The sequence below is a fragment of the Pseudopodoces humilis genome, chromosome 5, assembly GCF_049639895.1.
Source record: "Pseudopodoces humilis isolate 2021_Gansu_Grassland_sample_001 chromosome 5, ASM4963989v1, whole genome shotgun sequence".
Taxonomy (NCBI): Eukaryota; Metazoa; Chordata; class Aves; order Passeriformes; family Paridae; genus Pseudopodoces; species Pseudopodoces humilis.
In genome coordinates, this window is record NC_142204.1 from 5,256,737 (window position 1) to 5,274,460 (window position 17,724).

Here is a 17,724-nt window from a genome sequence, read left to right on the forward strand (position 1 = left end):
GTGTGGCCGTGGGAGCGCGCCCTCGCGGCGATACAAGGCGGCTGCTGATTGGCAGCTGGCGCGACCAATGGGCGGGAGCCTCTCATGCGGCGGGGTGCGTGTTTCCGGAAGACGTGGCCGCCGCCGTTCCCGGTCCCGCTGGTCCCGCTGGTCCCGCCGTCACCATGATCTCCCTGTCCGACACGCAGAGTAAGCGCTGCCACCGCTCCCCCGGGCAAGCGGGGTGGGGCCGCCCACTGCGGGGTTGGGGGCGTCGGGGGCTGGAGGGTCCTAGGGCGGCTGGGCTCGCCGGGCCCTCACCCTTTGTCCGCGGCGGGGCCTCCCGGGAGCAGCCGAGCAGGGTCCGGCTGGGCCCCTGGAGACCGGCTGGAGCCCGCGGCGGGGTGGGAGCAGACGGGCGGGGGGACCTCTCGCGGCCGCATCCCCGCAGTGGAAGCCGCGGCGGCCCCGGTGCGGCGGTACCGGGAGCTGGCAGAGAAAGGGAGATGAAATGGAGAGCGATAGGGCAGCGCTTGGCAGGGTCCCTCGCCCACAGGAGAGCTCTGTCACCAGCGCGGCCGGCGTTTGTCTGGGGCTGTGGGTGCTCAGTGTGCTGTGCTGTGCTCTGGCGGAATCACAGAATGGCCTGGGTTAGGAGGGACCTTTAAGATTATCTCACTCCAACCCCCTGCCATGGGCAGGGACATCTTCCACTATCCCAGCTTTGTCAGAGCTCCATCGAACCTTGCCTTGAACACTTCCAGGAATGGGGCAGCCACAGCTTCTCTGGACAACCTGTTCCAGTGCCTGGCTACCCTTACAGGAAAAAAACTCTTTCTGTAATGTAACCTAGCCCCTCTGTGGGTTTATACCAATCCCACTATGAATGAATGAATGAATGAATGAATGAATGAAGGAAAGCTGAAAGGTAAACAAAGTAGCGCTTAGCTCGATTCTTCCCGTGTACCTCCCTGTGGACATCAGTGGTCTGGATTCACTTAATTATCTAAATAGTTTTACTGTGCTGCTCTTGCTGGTACCACACCAAATGTCTGCAGGTGACACTCAAGGGGCTTCAAGGTGAGGACAAGGCATTGAAGTAAAAAAAAGTAAAAATACTTGTATGTGGCCATAATTTTGTTTCCACTGAAGTGCTTGGAAAGAGATATTAAAGAAATCAGAGTCAAGAAGTTCGTAAGTGTCCTGGCAGCCAGGAGGACCAGCGGTATCCTGGGGCGCTTCAGGAAGTGTGGCCAGCAGGTCAAGGGAGGTGATCCTGCCCCTCTACTCGGCCCCAGTGAGGCCAAATCTGGAGTGCTGTGTCTAGTTCCGAGCTCCTCAGTACAGGGCAGACAAGAAGCTAATGGTGAGGGTCCAGCAGAGGGTCACAGAAATTATGAGGGGTCTGGAGCATCTCTGTTACTAGGAGGGACTGTGGGACCTGGGCCTGTTTATTCTGGAGAAGACTGAGAGGGGATCTCATTAATAGATATAAATATATCAAATTGGTGCCAAGAGGATGGTACCAGTCTTTTCAGTGGTGCCCAGTTTCAGGACAAGGAGCAGTGGCCATGAAGTAAAACACAAGGAGTTTAACGTCAACATGAGGAAGCACTTCTTTACACTGGAGGTGGCAGAGCCCTGGAACAGCTGCCCAGGGAGGGTGTGGAGTCTCCCTCTCTGGAGACATTCCACACCCACCTGGGCACGTTCCTTTGTCACCTGTTGCAGGTGACCCTGCCTTGGCAGGGGAGTTGGACTGGGTGATCTCCAGAGGATCCTTCCAGCCCTAACAATTGTGATTGTGATAACAGCTTAAGCAGCAAGGTAAAGGACAATGATAGGCCTTTGATTTAAATTACCATCTCATGTATGATGCATTCTGGTATGATTGCCACAGAAGTAAATGAGTCTGCCTGATAAGCACCACAGCATCAGTTAAGAAAGGAGGGTGTGAAAAAATTCGAAAAAACCAAAAAGTTAAAATAGCTAAGTTTTGATATCAGGATATACTGGAAGTAAAGGGATTGGAGAGCCAATTAAGGCCGAGGATGAAGACAGGCAGCAGAGTTTAGCAGCATTCAGGATCAATGATTTCTTGAGATATTCAGATACTGTGCTGTTACTGAGATGAGTATTAAACTTTGGGGTTAGTTTTTAAATTTCTGATTGATTAAACCCTTGTGGGCTTTTCTTTTGCCCTTAAATTCCTGTCTGGAGTATTTGTTGGTCAAAAAAATTAAAATCTCTTCAGAAAGAGACTTAATGTTTTTCTTTTGCTTAGTTCCTCATGTGGGACCTTCAGCTATTTCAAGTGCTAAGACTGTTGATTTTAACTGTCAGAGACAAGAGTACTAAATAAAATACATTTAGGGGGTTTAAGGTTTGGGTTTTTTTCAGTTTTTCTGAAATTATGAAGCTAGTTCATCAGGTATTTTAAAATTCACTGCTGTCTGAAAAAATACAGATTTAGCCATAGAGTCACTGGTGGAGTAGTATGTTAAATACTGCATCAGTTGATGTTTGGAAAGTTAATTCTGCATCTGTAGTCTAGATCATAATTTTAAGTAGTGTGTTGAATGGTGTTATAAGCAACAAGTAATTGCAAAAGAATGCACTTAGCTTTTCCAAAATTAAATTTTCAATACTAAAAGATACTGCTAGAAAAGTAATAGTTATACATTGAATATAAACTACTAGTTTTTGTCTTCTAAAAGCCTATAGCACACAATTCCATTTTATTTTGTACTGTGTAATGCTCTGTAAAAGGCTGGGGATGTGTATTGTCTGCCCTAATCTTTCATGAGCAATGTATCTTAATTTTGAATCTATTCAATTATCTACTAAGCTTTTTTGACACAGTGCTGCAGTAGTCTTGCACAGCTTATGGAATTTCTGGAGAAACATTAATGAAGGTTTGCTTCCTTGTCTCAGGAAATCAAAATAATCCAGAATAAATACAACCTGGGTAATGTGTGCTTCTACATTTCTAAGAATTGATATGTTTTATTTGACTAATGTGGGAAAGCTCTTCTGCTTTCCTGGGAAAGCACAGGAGAAAAGATTCTAAAATAGTTTGCTCCCTCTATAAATATTCATAGTTTGTTGTTGAAAAGCTTTTATACAAAATGTCAGCACTTTTTCTTTTCCTTCCTCAAAGAAGTGTAGTTAAATATATTTACAAATTCTGATACAAATCAAGTCAGTAACACCCTCTGCTGAGCTATCAGCATCAGGGGATAATAGTCCTGGACCATTCATCTTCTTCCAGCAGTTATTTTGGGATAATGAGAATAATGTTCATTTCTCTTTTTCCCTTTTCCCTCCACTAACCAGAGAATATGGGCAACTTCTGAAGTGAATCAGAATCCATTGTGGCAGAAATGATTACAAACACGTTTTGGGTGATTAGAGAAGTGTCAGAGTGGTGATTGCAGCAGCTGTTGGGAGTTGGCCTCTGCCTCCTTGCCAGATCCATACCTTGAGCTGTGTCTGTGGGAGGAGTGAATACTCACTTCCCATGACTGCATATTTATCTTGCTGGCAGCTGGTAACTCCTCTGGAGTCCTGCCTCCAAGTGTTTTCCTTCCAGAATACAGATTGTTTCTGCTCTTCTGAAGTAAAGAGTACTGGAGAAAAGGGCAGCTGCAATTGTTATATTGCATTCAGTCACCAGATCCATTGAAAATACAATTTGCAATTCCATTTTTCATAGTAAACAAGTAGGGAGAGTGCCTGTAGTAAATTGATTGTATTGAGTTACTTAGTGTTTTTAATTGTGGACTGTTAAATCCTCATAGTAACAATTTAAAGTGGCAGGCAACATTATAGAAGTATAGCTCTAACAGCATGTGCTCTGCAGCCTTGCTGAAAGCCAAGCCCTTAGAGAAGTTTGGGGATTGGAATGTAGCAAATGAGCTGTTTTGAAATTTATTTCCAATAGCTGCTTGGAAGTCCTGAAACAGGCATAATTATCCTCCTTTACTCCCAAGCTCATCAGGCAACAGCAAATGACCAACTACATCAACAAAGTGCAATTAAAATATATTGAGGTAGATCTGGCCAACAGTAGCAGTGAGGACTGTGATTGTGGATGTGGTTTTTTGTTTGTTTCAGGACAGCCTGTGTGAAACTACTTGGAACTTCAAAATACACATATATACAGGCAGAATAGTAGGGCATGTTTTCCTAAGCTGTTTTTTTGTCCTGTAGATTTTTAAATTGTCTGGTCACAGGGAAAGCAATAATAAATGTGTGTGTTTGCAGCCCTGTTGCTGCTGTTCCTGGCTTTTCTCTCCCATTCAGTCTTTGTGAGAACCAAAGAAAGGCTTTAGAGATACAAAATTAAAAGTAAATGTATTTCTAATAACAGTCTCCAAGATACTTTAGAGGCTATTGTCAAATGGTAGTTTTAATCATAGCTTCACATTTCTAGCCCTGTTTCTCATAGAAACCCTCCATCCTACTCTTGGCTTTCCTGTATTTCTTGAGCATCCTTTGCAGAACTCAAAGTTTATAGAACTGTTTAGACTGGGAAAAAACCTTTAAGAGCATTGAGTCCAACTGTTAATCCAGCACTAGCCAGTCCATAGTATAAGCAAATATATTAAGTACAAAAGGTATTTAAAAAAAAATATAAAAATTAAGATCATAAAATGAAAATTTTCATAAAATGAAACTGCTATGCAACATTAGCAGTCTAGAAATATTGTATCTATGTGTAATGTAGATCTACCATTTAATTAATAACAATTAAGTATGAAGCATGAAAATTATAATTGAACATTAATCCCTCAATATTTAGTATCTGCCAGTTTTGTGAAAACTGGCAATTGTCTGGAGGCCTACGCTAGTGTTTGATAGCTGTCAGCACATGGGTAACTTGGAAAAGTCCTGCAGGATTCATCCAAGTTGTGTTCCATCTGGAAACTGAGGGGAATGAAACTGCTATGCAAGGTCATGGGAGATAGAACATGAGGTTTCAGGAGGATGGAGAGGACCAGGGTACTATTACTATGGTAATAGTAATATTGGTACCAGGGTACCATTACTATGGTAAAGTTAATGGGATAAGAGCTGCAAATCCCAGAGTATTCTGATTTGAAAGAGAAGAATCACAAGGATCACTGAGTCCAGTTCTTCAGTGAATGACCCATACAGGAATCAAACCCACAACCTTGATGTTATTTGTACCATGTTCTGACCAACTAATCTAATCTAGAAAACAAAGTTCCATTATCTCTTTACAAAACAATCCTTTTCTCCATTAGCAACTAATCAAAGGGACGTATGTCTTTGCTGTGTGTATATATGCATGATTGCTTTTCTTTGAATTCAATTTCAATGTCTACTTCCAAATACAGACTTTTTTGATAAGCAGCTTCCAAAGATCTGTCTGTTGAAGTACTTGGTGTCTACAAGATTTATATTTGTACACTTGGAAGTTTATAAATTTAAAATGTCTTTAGATTGGATGTTCTAATTTTTTCCCCAATTTTTATCCATGACTTTTTCTTGGTACCATGTTTTGTTACATGACTAAATTTGCTTATTTTTCAGAGATTGGAATGGGACTAACAGGCTTTGGAGTGTTTTTCCTCTTCTTTGGAATGATACTCTTCTTTGACAAAGCTCTTTTGGCTATTGGAAATGTAAGTGCCTTTTCAGTGCTACTTAGAAGCAAGTATGTGATCTATTAAAGATAAACTAAAAATAAAACAGTATGTTATCAGTTTGAAGCTGCATGACAGAGATTACTGTGGTAATTTGGTATAAAGGAGGAGTTGTGCTCAGTGATAGGAGTGAATCATTTTTCCTGCTTGAGGTTAGAACAGCTCACACTGATGTGAAAATATCACCTTGGGTCGGGTCTGTGGGATGTTGGTAGACAAGAAGCAGCTTGTTCCACAGTTGTTGTGCTGCTGCAAATGTGATTTTTTGTGATCCTCTAAGATAGCTGTCAATTTAAGTGTATGTTTGGATAAGAATCATTAAGTTTGTGCTAGCACATGTAGCTTTGCAGTGCTGTATGAGGAAAGAAAGAAGTATGAATTGCTGACATTTCTGGTTTTAGAAGAGTCAGACCTCTTTCATAAAAGAGAAATTCAGTATCTTCAGCTTTTACTGAATTGAAGTTGTTACTCAAAGCACCACAGAAAATAAATCCTAGATCTGGTACATGAAATTTCCAATCCAAATATAAAATGACAGGGTGTTTTCTGCATGTGATAGTCTCTGTGCCTTTGCTGTTCTCAGCTTTGCCAGCCAGCCAAAGCACAGCCTGATTGGGAGAGGTTCACCCCCTGTTTTGCTGATGCCTAAAACTCTGCAGCCAAACAGATCAGTTTCATTATCAAATACTGATATTCCCTGAAGGGAAATATAAAACTGTGTATCTGAATTTGGGTGCATTAGTTGAAGCACTGTTATGAACCATCAAATCAAGTGTGCAGTGGAGGAGTGAAAAATGAAATAATGCTTATTTTTTTCTTTTCCTAATGTAAGGTGGAAATACGAGATCCTGTTTAGGGCAAATGAAAATGTAGGTAGGAAGAGACAATGACAGGCTATGTGATAACCAAAGATAATGCAAGAAAAGGTACTGTATCCTTGCAGAGTTGTTTTTATTTAAAAAAAAAGTTATATCAGAAAGGGCAGGAGGTTCTAAGAAAGTGATTTATTGAATACCGTACAAAACTTAAACTTGAGTAAACCAATCTTGAGTAAAATCTGAGATACTATTCCTTTCTGAGCAGAAATGTTGCTGAAATAATTCTTAGTCCTGTTGCTGCAGGACACCAGAAATAGTTCTAACTAGTTGGCACCAGCGTGATAGTGTTTAGTCTATACTGGAACAAAAAAATAAACAGTAAAAAAGCTCTACACAGTGAAAAACAACTGTTCAGCTTTTTCCTTCTCTGGCTTTGCATTATGAGTAGGTCAGTAGAAGCTGTTGATGTCAGTGGCACAGAGCAGAGGTGCTTTTATGTCTGTTCTTCGTTTTTTAGGAACGATTGATATCAGTAGTACTAAGCTTCAGCACCACTTGTAAAAATTGTATGTATGTGACAGGGCAGATATAGCTGTTCTCAGCAGGTCTTTTGTCTTGAGTGCGTTTGGCAGAGACCACAAAGGATAGACTCTTTACTTTCAAGCAGCTGAGAGCTACAAGTGCTTTAAGATGGACCTTACAAAAGAAAATCAATAGTAAATTCGTTCTCACCAACTGTCTTTTGGTATTAATAGAAGTTGTGCAAGAAAAGCAGTCTAATTTTGTAAAATACATATATATATATATATATATGTTTACATACTGTACTTGGGAATATAATTTTTTTTTTTCTTTGGTTTGTTTTTGTCTTTTCTAGGTTTTATTTGTGGCTGGCTTGTCTTTTGTTATTGGTTTAGAAAGAACATTTAGATTCTTCTTTCAAAAACACAAAATGAAAGCAACGGGCTTCTTCCTGGGTGGTGTGCTCATAGTTCTCATTGGTTGGCCTTTAATAGGAATGATCCTTGAAATTTATGGATTCTTCCTATTGTTCAGGTAAGTCTTGTTTGAAAACAGCTTTGTTAGTTTATCTAGGAATAAATGTATTTGTGTAGGTTTCTGTGTTAGAGTTGACAAAGCAGCATACTTTAAGTGTTCCTTTTGGACAGATGTTATATGAAATTGTTTATTTACAAGTTGGTAAGTATTTTTCCAAGACTCAGATCTGCTAATGTTTGTGAGGCATTTATCAAAGTGACTTTAACAATGTTGATGTCTGACCAAAGAATTGTAAAGCTTCAAAACGTGGGAGCCCAAATTGGTAGCAGTATGAAGTTTAAATATCTCCTCATGGAAAAGGAGTACTTGGTACTTTTTTGGTGGGGAGTTTGTTCTTCAACAAATGGGGAAAAATATTTAGTTACTACCATCCTAGATTTGTAACCTTACCATTTCATCACTATGGCAGCCCAGGGAAATGATGGTTTCTGTCATGTTTCATTACAATTGTGCCTTAGGGTCAAACTGCTTGTTTGGGTTAGCAGTATCTCGACAGAGTTAAGGAAAAATGGAAATTCTATTCTTTTTAACAGCAATCTTGAAACATGTTATAACTTTCACAGTGTGTCATTTAAGTTCTTCATAAATGCAACTGTAATTGTGAAAGAATTTGACTTGTTACAACCTGCATAGATATCTATATTTTTATCTTTATTTCCATAGTTGAAGTTCTATGCTTCCCTACAGAACAAAGGAAAAAATATGCAAAAAAAGTAGAAAGGGAGGCTTCTGGTTGTTCTTGGACTTCTGTTCAGATGCTGACTGTTTCGCTAATAGTTATTGATCAAATTTCAGACCCTGAAGTGTTCAGTGAATGGCTGAATCATACAGTTCCTGTTAATCAAAGTGAACCATTGTTCTCATGGAGCTCTTTTTGTACTCACTAAAATTGTGTGTTAATATTTAGTATTTAGTTCAGATAAAACATTTATTTTTAAAAACAAATTGAACGTGGCTCCTACTGGAGACTGTAAAATTTCAAAAAAATGAATTTTGTGGGTTTAATGTATTTCTTATTATTCTACTCTGTGTTACTCTGAATTCTTCACTGCAAGTGCTTTGATAATCACAGTATTTCACTAAATACATTGTCACTTATTGCATGTTGTGCTTGGTTTAATCAACCAGTACAAAGCAAGTAGAATGTGTTTCCAGCAAAACACCCTCCTTGTAGAAGATCTCAAAAGAGTTATAAGTTAGTATGTCTAAGCAGGTATGGTTATGTACTATCTAGTGGAGCTTGCAAGGTAAAATGATGTTGAGAGGTTTACAAAAGATCAATAATTATCCCTAGGACTATCCATTAGCCTGAAGGGAATCAACGAGGGATGAATAATTCCAAGTGTGAATATTTATCTGGCCTATTTTAATTTAAAGCATCTGGAGACTAGTGGTTTGGACTGAATGATCTTGTATGTTTTTTCCAACCCTGATGATTCCATGATTCTGTGACCATCTTTTCCAGTGCTTATTTGTTCGTAGAATTTAAATCCCTTGCTACAAGGTTGGCTAATGACTACTTCAAGCAAAGCTTTTTGTTTTATTTTGATCTTGTTCAGTTCAACCATCATCCTATTGCTTCTTTCTGAAGAAGTTATGAAGTCTTTCCTCAAGCATAATTTTATACTGTTCCTCAGGGTCCTGCAGCTTGGTTGCATAGCAGAAAACTACCCTGGCCATTATGGGACAGTTCTTATAATCTAAGGTGCTTTTGGAGCCTTGTTCGGATTATAGCATTGCAAAGTTATGGCTGACAATGTTATCCCTACTGTACTGACTATTCCTTATTCTTGGACACAGCAGTTATTTTAATCTGTTATAAGTGGTTTGTGTGCCCTGCCTCACAATTTACTGGGCTGCTGAAATGATCTGATCTTTAAAAAAAAAAATAAATAAATCTGTAAATGCCCCCTTATTGGTGTGGATATTACCCAGCAAATAGTTCTAGCAGTGTCATGAAAAGGATGATGACTCGTGAAACATCGCTGTTTCACTGTGGCTGAGGCCTCATTGCATGTTAATCCTTATTCCACACAGGGAATGTTAAACATGAGATTGCTGCGAATGCCACCAGCTGGCTGCAAACAGCTGAGATACTGCCACAGAAAACTTGTTTTTCTGCTGCAGAGATTAAGTAGACAGTGCAGGGGCTACACCATAGCAGTTAAGCCAGGCAACATTGCCAGGGTCATGATTCAAGCCACCGACTTAAATGTGGGAAATAAATGAATACACAACTCTGTCATGCTTAGTTAATGTAAAGTTAATTTAGTTTATGTTACTGTAGTTAATACATTAGTTAATGTAAAGAGTACCATACATGGTTTTAATTAATCAGAACTAACTTCACTTGTTTCTACATTGGGTCTTGAATGTATTTCTGTAATATAAAGAGGAATTATCTCAAAATATGTATGTTAATTTTGAGAAATCAGTTTTGTTGACTAAGTTGGGTATTCTCACTTATTTTTTTATGAGCTGAGGGTTGCCAGCTATGAAGAAAATTAAATCCATTTAAAAAGACACCATTTCTTTCCTGGTTTTCTCCTTTCTCTGATGAATGTGTATGGATATATTTGGTAAACAAGTGTGCTGCTAACAAGTTGCAAGATTTTATGTAATCTTAGTTTAAAAATTACCTGCTATTTTTTTTCATGTTATAGCAATATGAGAAATTTTAAAAACTAATACAATCTTCTGATGTCTTACCTAAAGGGGGTTCTTTCCTGTGGTGGTTGGCTTTATTAGAAGAGTTCCAGTTCTTGGATATCTCTTGAATTTACCTGGTATAAGCTCGGTAAGTTTGGTACTTCATGCAACAACTGAAGCAAGTTCTGGTTTTTATTCCACTTGTAGAGCGCTTGTAGAATTTCATCAAAAATAAAGTAAATACAACTTTGAAGCGATGATTTCAAATGCATTCCTGTACAGTTCTTGCACCATAGGCATCACATTCATTCCCAGGGAGAGAATTCTAGGTGTAAAAAGAACAAAAGGATGCATTTGCAGAAGCTGCCCTTGCTCATGGGTAGTGAAGTGGGCAGAGCCCTGCATTGTGACTGGGAGTGCTGGGGTGAATCCTGCCACGTTCCTGGGCCTCTTCTCCTGTCTGTACAATGAGGAGGACACCATTCGTGGTGCAGTATTTGGGTGAACTTAGGAAAAGTTTCCTGTAAAAAGTGGCTTGTAAAAAGCAAACTGTGGAGTTCAGCGTTAAGTTGCAGCTTGTACAATGAACCCAGAAACTCTCAGGATGTATAGTCATTCATCAGATCTATTTACTGAGGTCCACTGCACCAGGCTGTATCCTTTATTTTAATAAGATTTGTATTTTTTCAAATGTAGTTTTCCATTTTTTTAACCAAATGGCCAGGGATTTGAGGACAATTAACAGAAAGATGCTAATCTAGGGTGTTTTCAGTCAACTACTTTTACTGTGCTAATTTTTGTATGTATTTTAATATAAGCATTTGTAATACTAGTTTTGAAAGCAACAGTTTTAATATATAGTACTATATATAGTATAGTATAAAAAATAATAGAATAACTTAGATGCATACAGGCTGTTTTTTAAAAATGAGTGTTCCAGATCATCTGTTCCAGTCTCACAGTTAGGCCAAGTTGTGGCTCATAATTCATGATCAATTGAATGTTTCATCTGTCAATTGATCTTAATCATATTTTATTTGATCATAACGGGGTTAAATCTTGTTTTTAAAAGATAATTGTTAATGTTTTATTCAAAGCCTACGTAGGCTCAGAAGAGAATCCACAGTAATGGTCAGTTGAAATATCTTCCTTGGTCTACTAATGCATGTGTGGCTGAGACTATTGTTTTGTTTTAACCATTAAGCTGGCAGTGTTATCTGCATTCCTCTATTTCCTTTCTCATTCTGTTGCATCTTCATGTTGCACTGTTAATGTCTATATGAGAAAAACATGTTATGCAGAAACACAACTGCAGTTGTAACAATTTTGGTTTTCACAAATCTAAACCATGAGACCTCGGTGAGTACTACTTGACTCTCATTTCCAGTCGCATACTAACTGTGCAAGTAGCAAGCAGTATTTGAGAGTAGTAGAGACTGTACATAAATGTTATCAACTTAAAACCCTTTTGTCTCCTTTTCCACAGCTTGTAGATAAAGTTGGAGAAAGCAACAACATGGTATAATGACGAGAGGGTGGAAGACTGATCCAAACTTTTACTGTATTATTTATAAAATCCCTTTGAAGAATACTCAGCACAAAGATTAAGTTGTGTACAAAGGAAAAAGCTTGTTACATTCTTTACATAACAGTTTAATTTAAAATGTATAGTCAACGATATACATTAGAAAAGAAGCTCAGCAAGTATGCTTCTAGGAAAGTAACTCCAGAGTTCGGGAAGTAAACTGAAGAGGGGAAAGTCATGGAATAACCCATGTTACAACTGTTCAAGAACTATTTTTGTTGGGTTTGGAAAACATGCTAGAGGCAATGAAACCTTGTGGAATTAACGGTGCCTGTTCTTTACCTCCTTATTTTGAAGGTGTAGTAGAGCAAACAGGCCTACATTTTTAAGGGTGACCCAAATTTACCCAACCCTTTGCTTGCTATCCTCAGAGTGCAAAAAAATCATACAGGAAACTTCTTGTGTAACAAGAGATGCATCTTTGCATGAAGGTTAAGATGACTATTCATCTATAAGTGTATTATGACAATAAAAAGGAAACCCTACACAGTTCTGTTGTAAACATTTTTGTAAATATGTGGCTGAAATACAGCATTGTTATCTTAATGTTTCAAAGCCAAATGTTAGTTGATTGTATTTGCCTTCCATTTTGGAAAACGCAAAAGGTCAATCTTTAATAACTTTGGTCTTAAATGTTGGTTCTAAACATGTAGAGCTCAGTGGGAAACTCTGGAAGCTGACTTGCAGTCCCTCCAGGTTGTTCTCCTTGAGCCACGTTACATGTGCATCCTGATGAGAATGTAGCCCCTTGTCACTAACATGAAAACTTTGTGAAATATGCTTAGTTCACAAAAAACTGCATAGGTTGAGGTGCTGATGTGAATCCTGTGACATGTAACTTATCAGAATTTGGAGCTTTGTTTTTAAACAGTTTGAAACTAAGCTTTTTTTGTTTACTCTGGAACTACAATTTACTTTTATTTTTTACGGTAATAAAATAGAAACTTAAAGTTCTGTGTATGTGAGTCTCTGGGGAGAAAACGGAGTGACTGAGGCTGACTAAAGATCAAGTGCCAATCTCCATGTGTTTGTAACTTGTTACTGGGTTATCTGATTATCTTCAAACAAGTCTTGGTTACAGCAACAGATTTGTTGTTACAGAGGGCTCTTGGCTAACCTGGAATAAATGTCCCCTCCTAATGTACGGGTCACATTTCTGCTTCTGTTGGAATGTTCATTGTGCACTTTCAATAATCTTAGTTACAGCATCCTCACCTAACAAACCATGCTTGTTCAGTGAATTGTGTTCATGCAGGCAGGGAGGGTTTCTGTTGTGTTTGACTTTCTTTTCCCTTTGATATAATCCTGAAACAATTACCCAATGTAGTATTAAAAGTAGCTATGTAGCCTAAAGGTCTAATGACTGTGGGTTTTTGTTGTTGTTGGGGTGGTTTTTCTTTATTATGCAGTTAAAATTGGAATTTTCCAAAGTAAGTTCTAAGTTTAAAAAAATCTTCATATAACAACCCTTTTGAAAGTTGCTCCGAAACCTATTTGTATAAAACATGGGTTTTTTTCATTGCAACTGTATAAATAGCCACAATCTACTAGTATCAATGTTTAATTTGCTACCTTCTAAAATAGGCACAAAATGATTCAGAAAAAAACAACAAAACGGCCTGTTATTTTACAATTAATAACATCCAAAAAATCTGGGTTTGTTTTATATATGACCAAAAATGGCTTGATGGCATGTGCATTGCAGTTTAGAGACAGGAGTAAATATGACTTGTGGGCTCTACCTCAAAAGATAAACCAATTTTAACTGGTCCTATAGCTCTGTTGTGTGTTACAATGTTAACAAAGACTAGAGAATGGTACCTACAGCAGCTTAGCCAACTCATCCTGTTTTCTGTGGTAGGGCACTAGTCTGTGCTGTGGGAACCATGTGCTGTCTAAAGCAGACAGTGTTCATCGTTTACCTTAGAAATCAGCTACCTGAAGGTTTTTGTTCTTTGGTCTTGAGAAATAATGTGAAGGAAAAGGTGGTTTGCACCACATGACTGTGGATCTCTGGCTGCAGCAACTTGCTTGGTAAGCTGAAGTACCTTCATCAACAAGAAAGTTGATGATGTCTTTTGGAGGTGGTTAAGGTGTTGCTGTGGATGATCTTTTGCCTCTGAGAAGCTGGGGTATATGCAGGTCATCTCATTTATATTTAATTAATTGTTTTACATCAAAAGTCAATTTTTTGTCACACGTGAACTGTTGTGAAAAGCATCTGAGGGAACAGAATTTTATATTGAATTTAGCATAGTCTATCCCTCAAGGTAATGTTGTCTTTGAGATGGTTTTGCCAAGATAAACATGGGTGGCAGCAAAGGTCAAAACAACTTAGCCTTAAAGTGTTTCTGTCCTTGTAAAAATATCTAACAGAAACATGCTTGGAATGTTTCCCCTTTTAAATGTAATTTATAATTGCTGCTTTAAAACTCATAAGGATGGATCTTATTCTGAGCAGATTAATACTGTAAATATCCTTGTCATACCTTGAATAAATGGGTACCTTTTTCTATAATTTGTCTCTGTGTCTTCATGTGCATATTTTAAGAAAGTCTGGTGACAAATTTTCCTTTCCAGAGGGTCAGGAGTACAAGCTATTACTGCTTGGCCATCTTACACTGCTGTGACTTCTACAGTAAATAGGGGCTTGGATTAATCTTAAATAGAAAAGTTTCCTCCCTTTTTACAGCAAACCTTTTACATAAGCATCCCCCTAGTTTTTCAAGTTCCAGTTTTGGACAGAGCACAACAAAATATGAAATTTCAGTAACGTGGGAAACTACCTCCTTTTTTTTCTGCGGAAATAACTGTGAAACTTCAGGGGAAAAAAGAGCGTGTTGTCTAGATTTTGGAGCAGGTTTTTAGTCTAAGTTCAAGGATATGACCATGAGTTCCCTGTATCCTAGAAAGTGGGCTGATAAGCAGGTTTACCATTGCGTGGTGCTCTGCAAGCTTGTGGCTTGTTGTTGAGTTTAACAGAGCCAGGAGAGCAGCAAAGTGAAGTGTTTAACTGTTTGTTGAAGTGTTGTGTTGGTGCTATGTACCAGTTAGTACCTTAAAAATTAATTTGACCAAAGTTGTTTGTAGAGTAAGAATTCCAAAGAACTGGCACTTCCTAATTTCAAAGGAGAAAAAAAAACAAAAACAAACCCACAGCAATGTCTGGTTACATTTGTTAAACTAAGAGAGGTATAATTTTAATCTGTATGTAACTCATGGCCAGTTACTTTCAGTGACTTGTATGCTGTTCATTAACCAGGAATACTTTGGCTTTGTTACTGCTCACAATGTGGTACCATATGCAGTTTAGAGTCTGTCAAAAGCATTGTAAAGAAGGAATCTTGTCCGTGTGGCAGATGCCAAAATGAATGTTTTATGTGATTACTTTAAATTGTTTACCAGATTTCAAGGCACAGACTCATCTACTTGTTGCCTTTCTGGATCACTGATGATCAGTCAGGCTGGAAAGTAGAGTCCATATCCCTAAACCAAATGTCTGTCTCCCAGCTGTCTCTTCAGAGGTCACTGCTAGCCCTCGGACTCCCATCTCTGCTTCTCTGGCTGCTGCACCCTGGCTCACTTTGGCTGTTCTACCCTTCAGACTGCCAGTACCAGCTGTGACATCACTGGCATGTCATTACCAGACTGATTTACCAGCCGAATTTGGCCCTTGTGGCCCATTTGTTCTAAGTTCTGCCCCTCTGATATTGATCTTGGCACATTAAAGCATCTCTTAGAAGACTTGGATCTCATGCTCAGACCAACAAAAAGATTCTGCAGCTGTGTAATCCCTTGCCAGGCCTAATTCACCACAATTATATGCTAAAGCATCCTCCTCAAACATATAACAGTTTACAGAAAAATGACATGGTTACTATGGGGTAATTTGGTGTGGAATTTATTATTTCAGACTAAGTAGCATGACTGATAACCTGGGATATGGAACAATATCTGCTTATAGGAATGCATTTATGTGTTAGTTACCAGTCATTAATGGTAGTTTAATTAACAGTTTACCTGCTGAGGTAGTGCATGCCCAGAAATGTGCTTGCCAAAAAGCATCTGTGCTTCTGTATCCTTTCTAGCAGACACCATATTCCACTGAGTACTTCTTTTCCAGGGAATGTGGTGAATCTCCTATAGAAATATATAAGTTTGGGGTATCTTATTGCTCACAGAAGCATTGGATTCATAACTGAGCACTACAGGACATGGTGGTCCCTCAGTCAGGGGCCCCCCACAGCCAGCAGGAGGAGCCATGAGGAAGCAAAATTCCCAGGACCTGGGGTCAGGGATGGCAGGAGGGGCCCAGGGGCTTGAGAGGGTCACCCGGCTCCCTGGGGGCACCAGCATGGAGCCCACGTCCCTGCAAAACCTGGCTGGGAGGTCAAGTGGTGGTATCTTGTGCTCTAGGGCAAGACATACCTTTAATTGTCTTCAATCAGCCCCAGCACATGCCAACAGCTCAGCGTCCTGTGCTGGTAAGTGGGACCTGGCAAACAGCTTGAAATTTCCCAACTGGCTTTTTTTGTGCACTTCTTTCTAAACTCTTTTTAGGCTTGATTAAATTTAGACTGGGGAACCGCAGTGTAGCTTTAGAGCATAAAGAGGATGTTGAGCTTTTCATAGAGCGCCATCCGAGCCAAACCACTGAACGTCAGCCCTTCTCTGGGCTGGCAGGGTTTGAAGCAGCCGGGTTGTGCTTGGGAAGTTGGGAAAGCAAGCTTTCCACTTCTGCACAGCCCAGCTGCCTCACTGCCTCCTTTTCTCCAGGCACTCCAAAGCTATTCCAGTAACATCGGAGAAATCAAGATTTCACATTGATTCCTGCAATTTAATTCTACCACTTTGAAATAAAAGGCTTTTTTGGACCTAAATGTTTTACACCACCAAATCCACCACAGCCATTAGGTCAGTCTTTAAATATTGATTTTATTTTAATAATGAAACCAAGCAGTTGTGCATTGAATCTTCCAGATACTTCAGCTGAGTGGCTTTTATCATTAACTGTCAAACTTTGTGATCCAAAGTAAGGTAACAAAGTTGGTGAAGGGTCTGGAGCACGAGTCCTATGAGAAGCAGCCGGGGGACGTGGGGATGTTAAGCCTGGAGAAAAGGAGGTTCAGGGGAGACCTTATCACTCTCTACAAGTCTCCAACATGAAGGCATAGCCAGATGGGGGTCAGGTAACCAGCAAAAGGACAAGAGGAAATGGTCTCAAGCCACACCAGAGCAGGGTTAGGTTCAACATTAGAACAGAACTTTGCAGAAAGATTGATTAGACATTGGAATGGGCTACCAAGGAAGGTGGTAGAGTCAACATCCCTGGAGATATTTAAAACAAGTGTGGATGTGGCACTCGGGGACATGGTTTAGTGGTGGACTTGGAAGTGTTGGGTAATGACTGGATTCTATTTTAAAGGTCTTTTCCCACCTAAATTATTGTTCTATAAACTAGAGTGGAGATTTATCCTCTACTTGCTTCTTCCTCCCTCAACTGCACAAAAACATTGAATGTTTCCTCACTCTCACTTTTCTACCAGTTTTTAAGGAGGGCTGAGTGAGGGATGAAGAAGAAGCTTTGGGAGTAACTTTGGACGGAGAAAATGGGCAAGCAATGAATTCTGGCACTCCCTTTAGAAGGTGAATGAGGGGTTTGATTTTGATGAGAGCTCAGGATTCACACGACCCAGGTGCTGAAGCCTGAAATAGAGCCAGCCGGGGTGGGTTAGGCCTCCTCCACTCCTAGCTCTGGAGCACCTAAACTCCTTTAAAATCCTTCTGAAGGCTCTGCTCTGATGAAGATGTGACTTGAAGGAAGCCCGTCCCATCGGGCTGCACTGGGGTGAGGCAGGTGCAGCCACCCAGAACCTTCTGGAAGATCCCTGGAGGAGGCAGCGGTGAGGTGAGTAGCTGGAAAACAAAAGGCTGGAAGAAATGTTGAAAACAAACTCTGTTC

At 39.7% G+C, this 17,724-nt stretch overlaps 1 protein-coding gene across 1 annotated transcript; it reads left to right on the plus strand.

Moving 5' to 3' along the window:
- The first annotated feature begins 79 nt into the window (after positions 1 to 79).
- GOLT1B (golgi transport 1B) lies at positions 80 to 14,280 on the plus strand. The gene is made up of 5 exons (XM_005526980.3): positions 80 to 189; positions 5,539 to 5,630; positions 7,347 to 7,525; positions 10,244 to 10,325; positions 11,664 to 14,280. Exons 1-5 carry the CDS (start codon positions 165 to 167, stop codon positions 11,700 to 11,702), a joined length of 417 nt encoding a protein of 138 aa, XP_005527037.1. The 5' UTR covers positions 80 to 164; the 3' UTR covers positions 11,703 to 14,280.
- Positions 14,281 to 17,724: the final 3,444 nt, after the last annotated feature.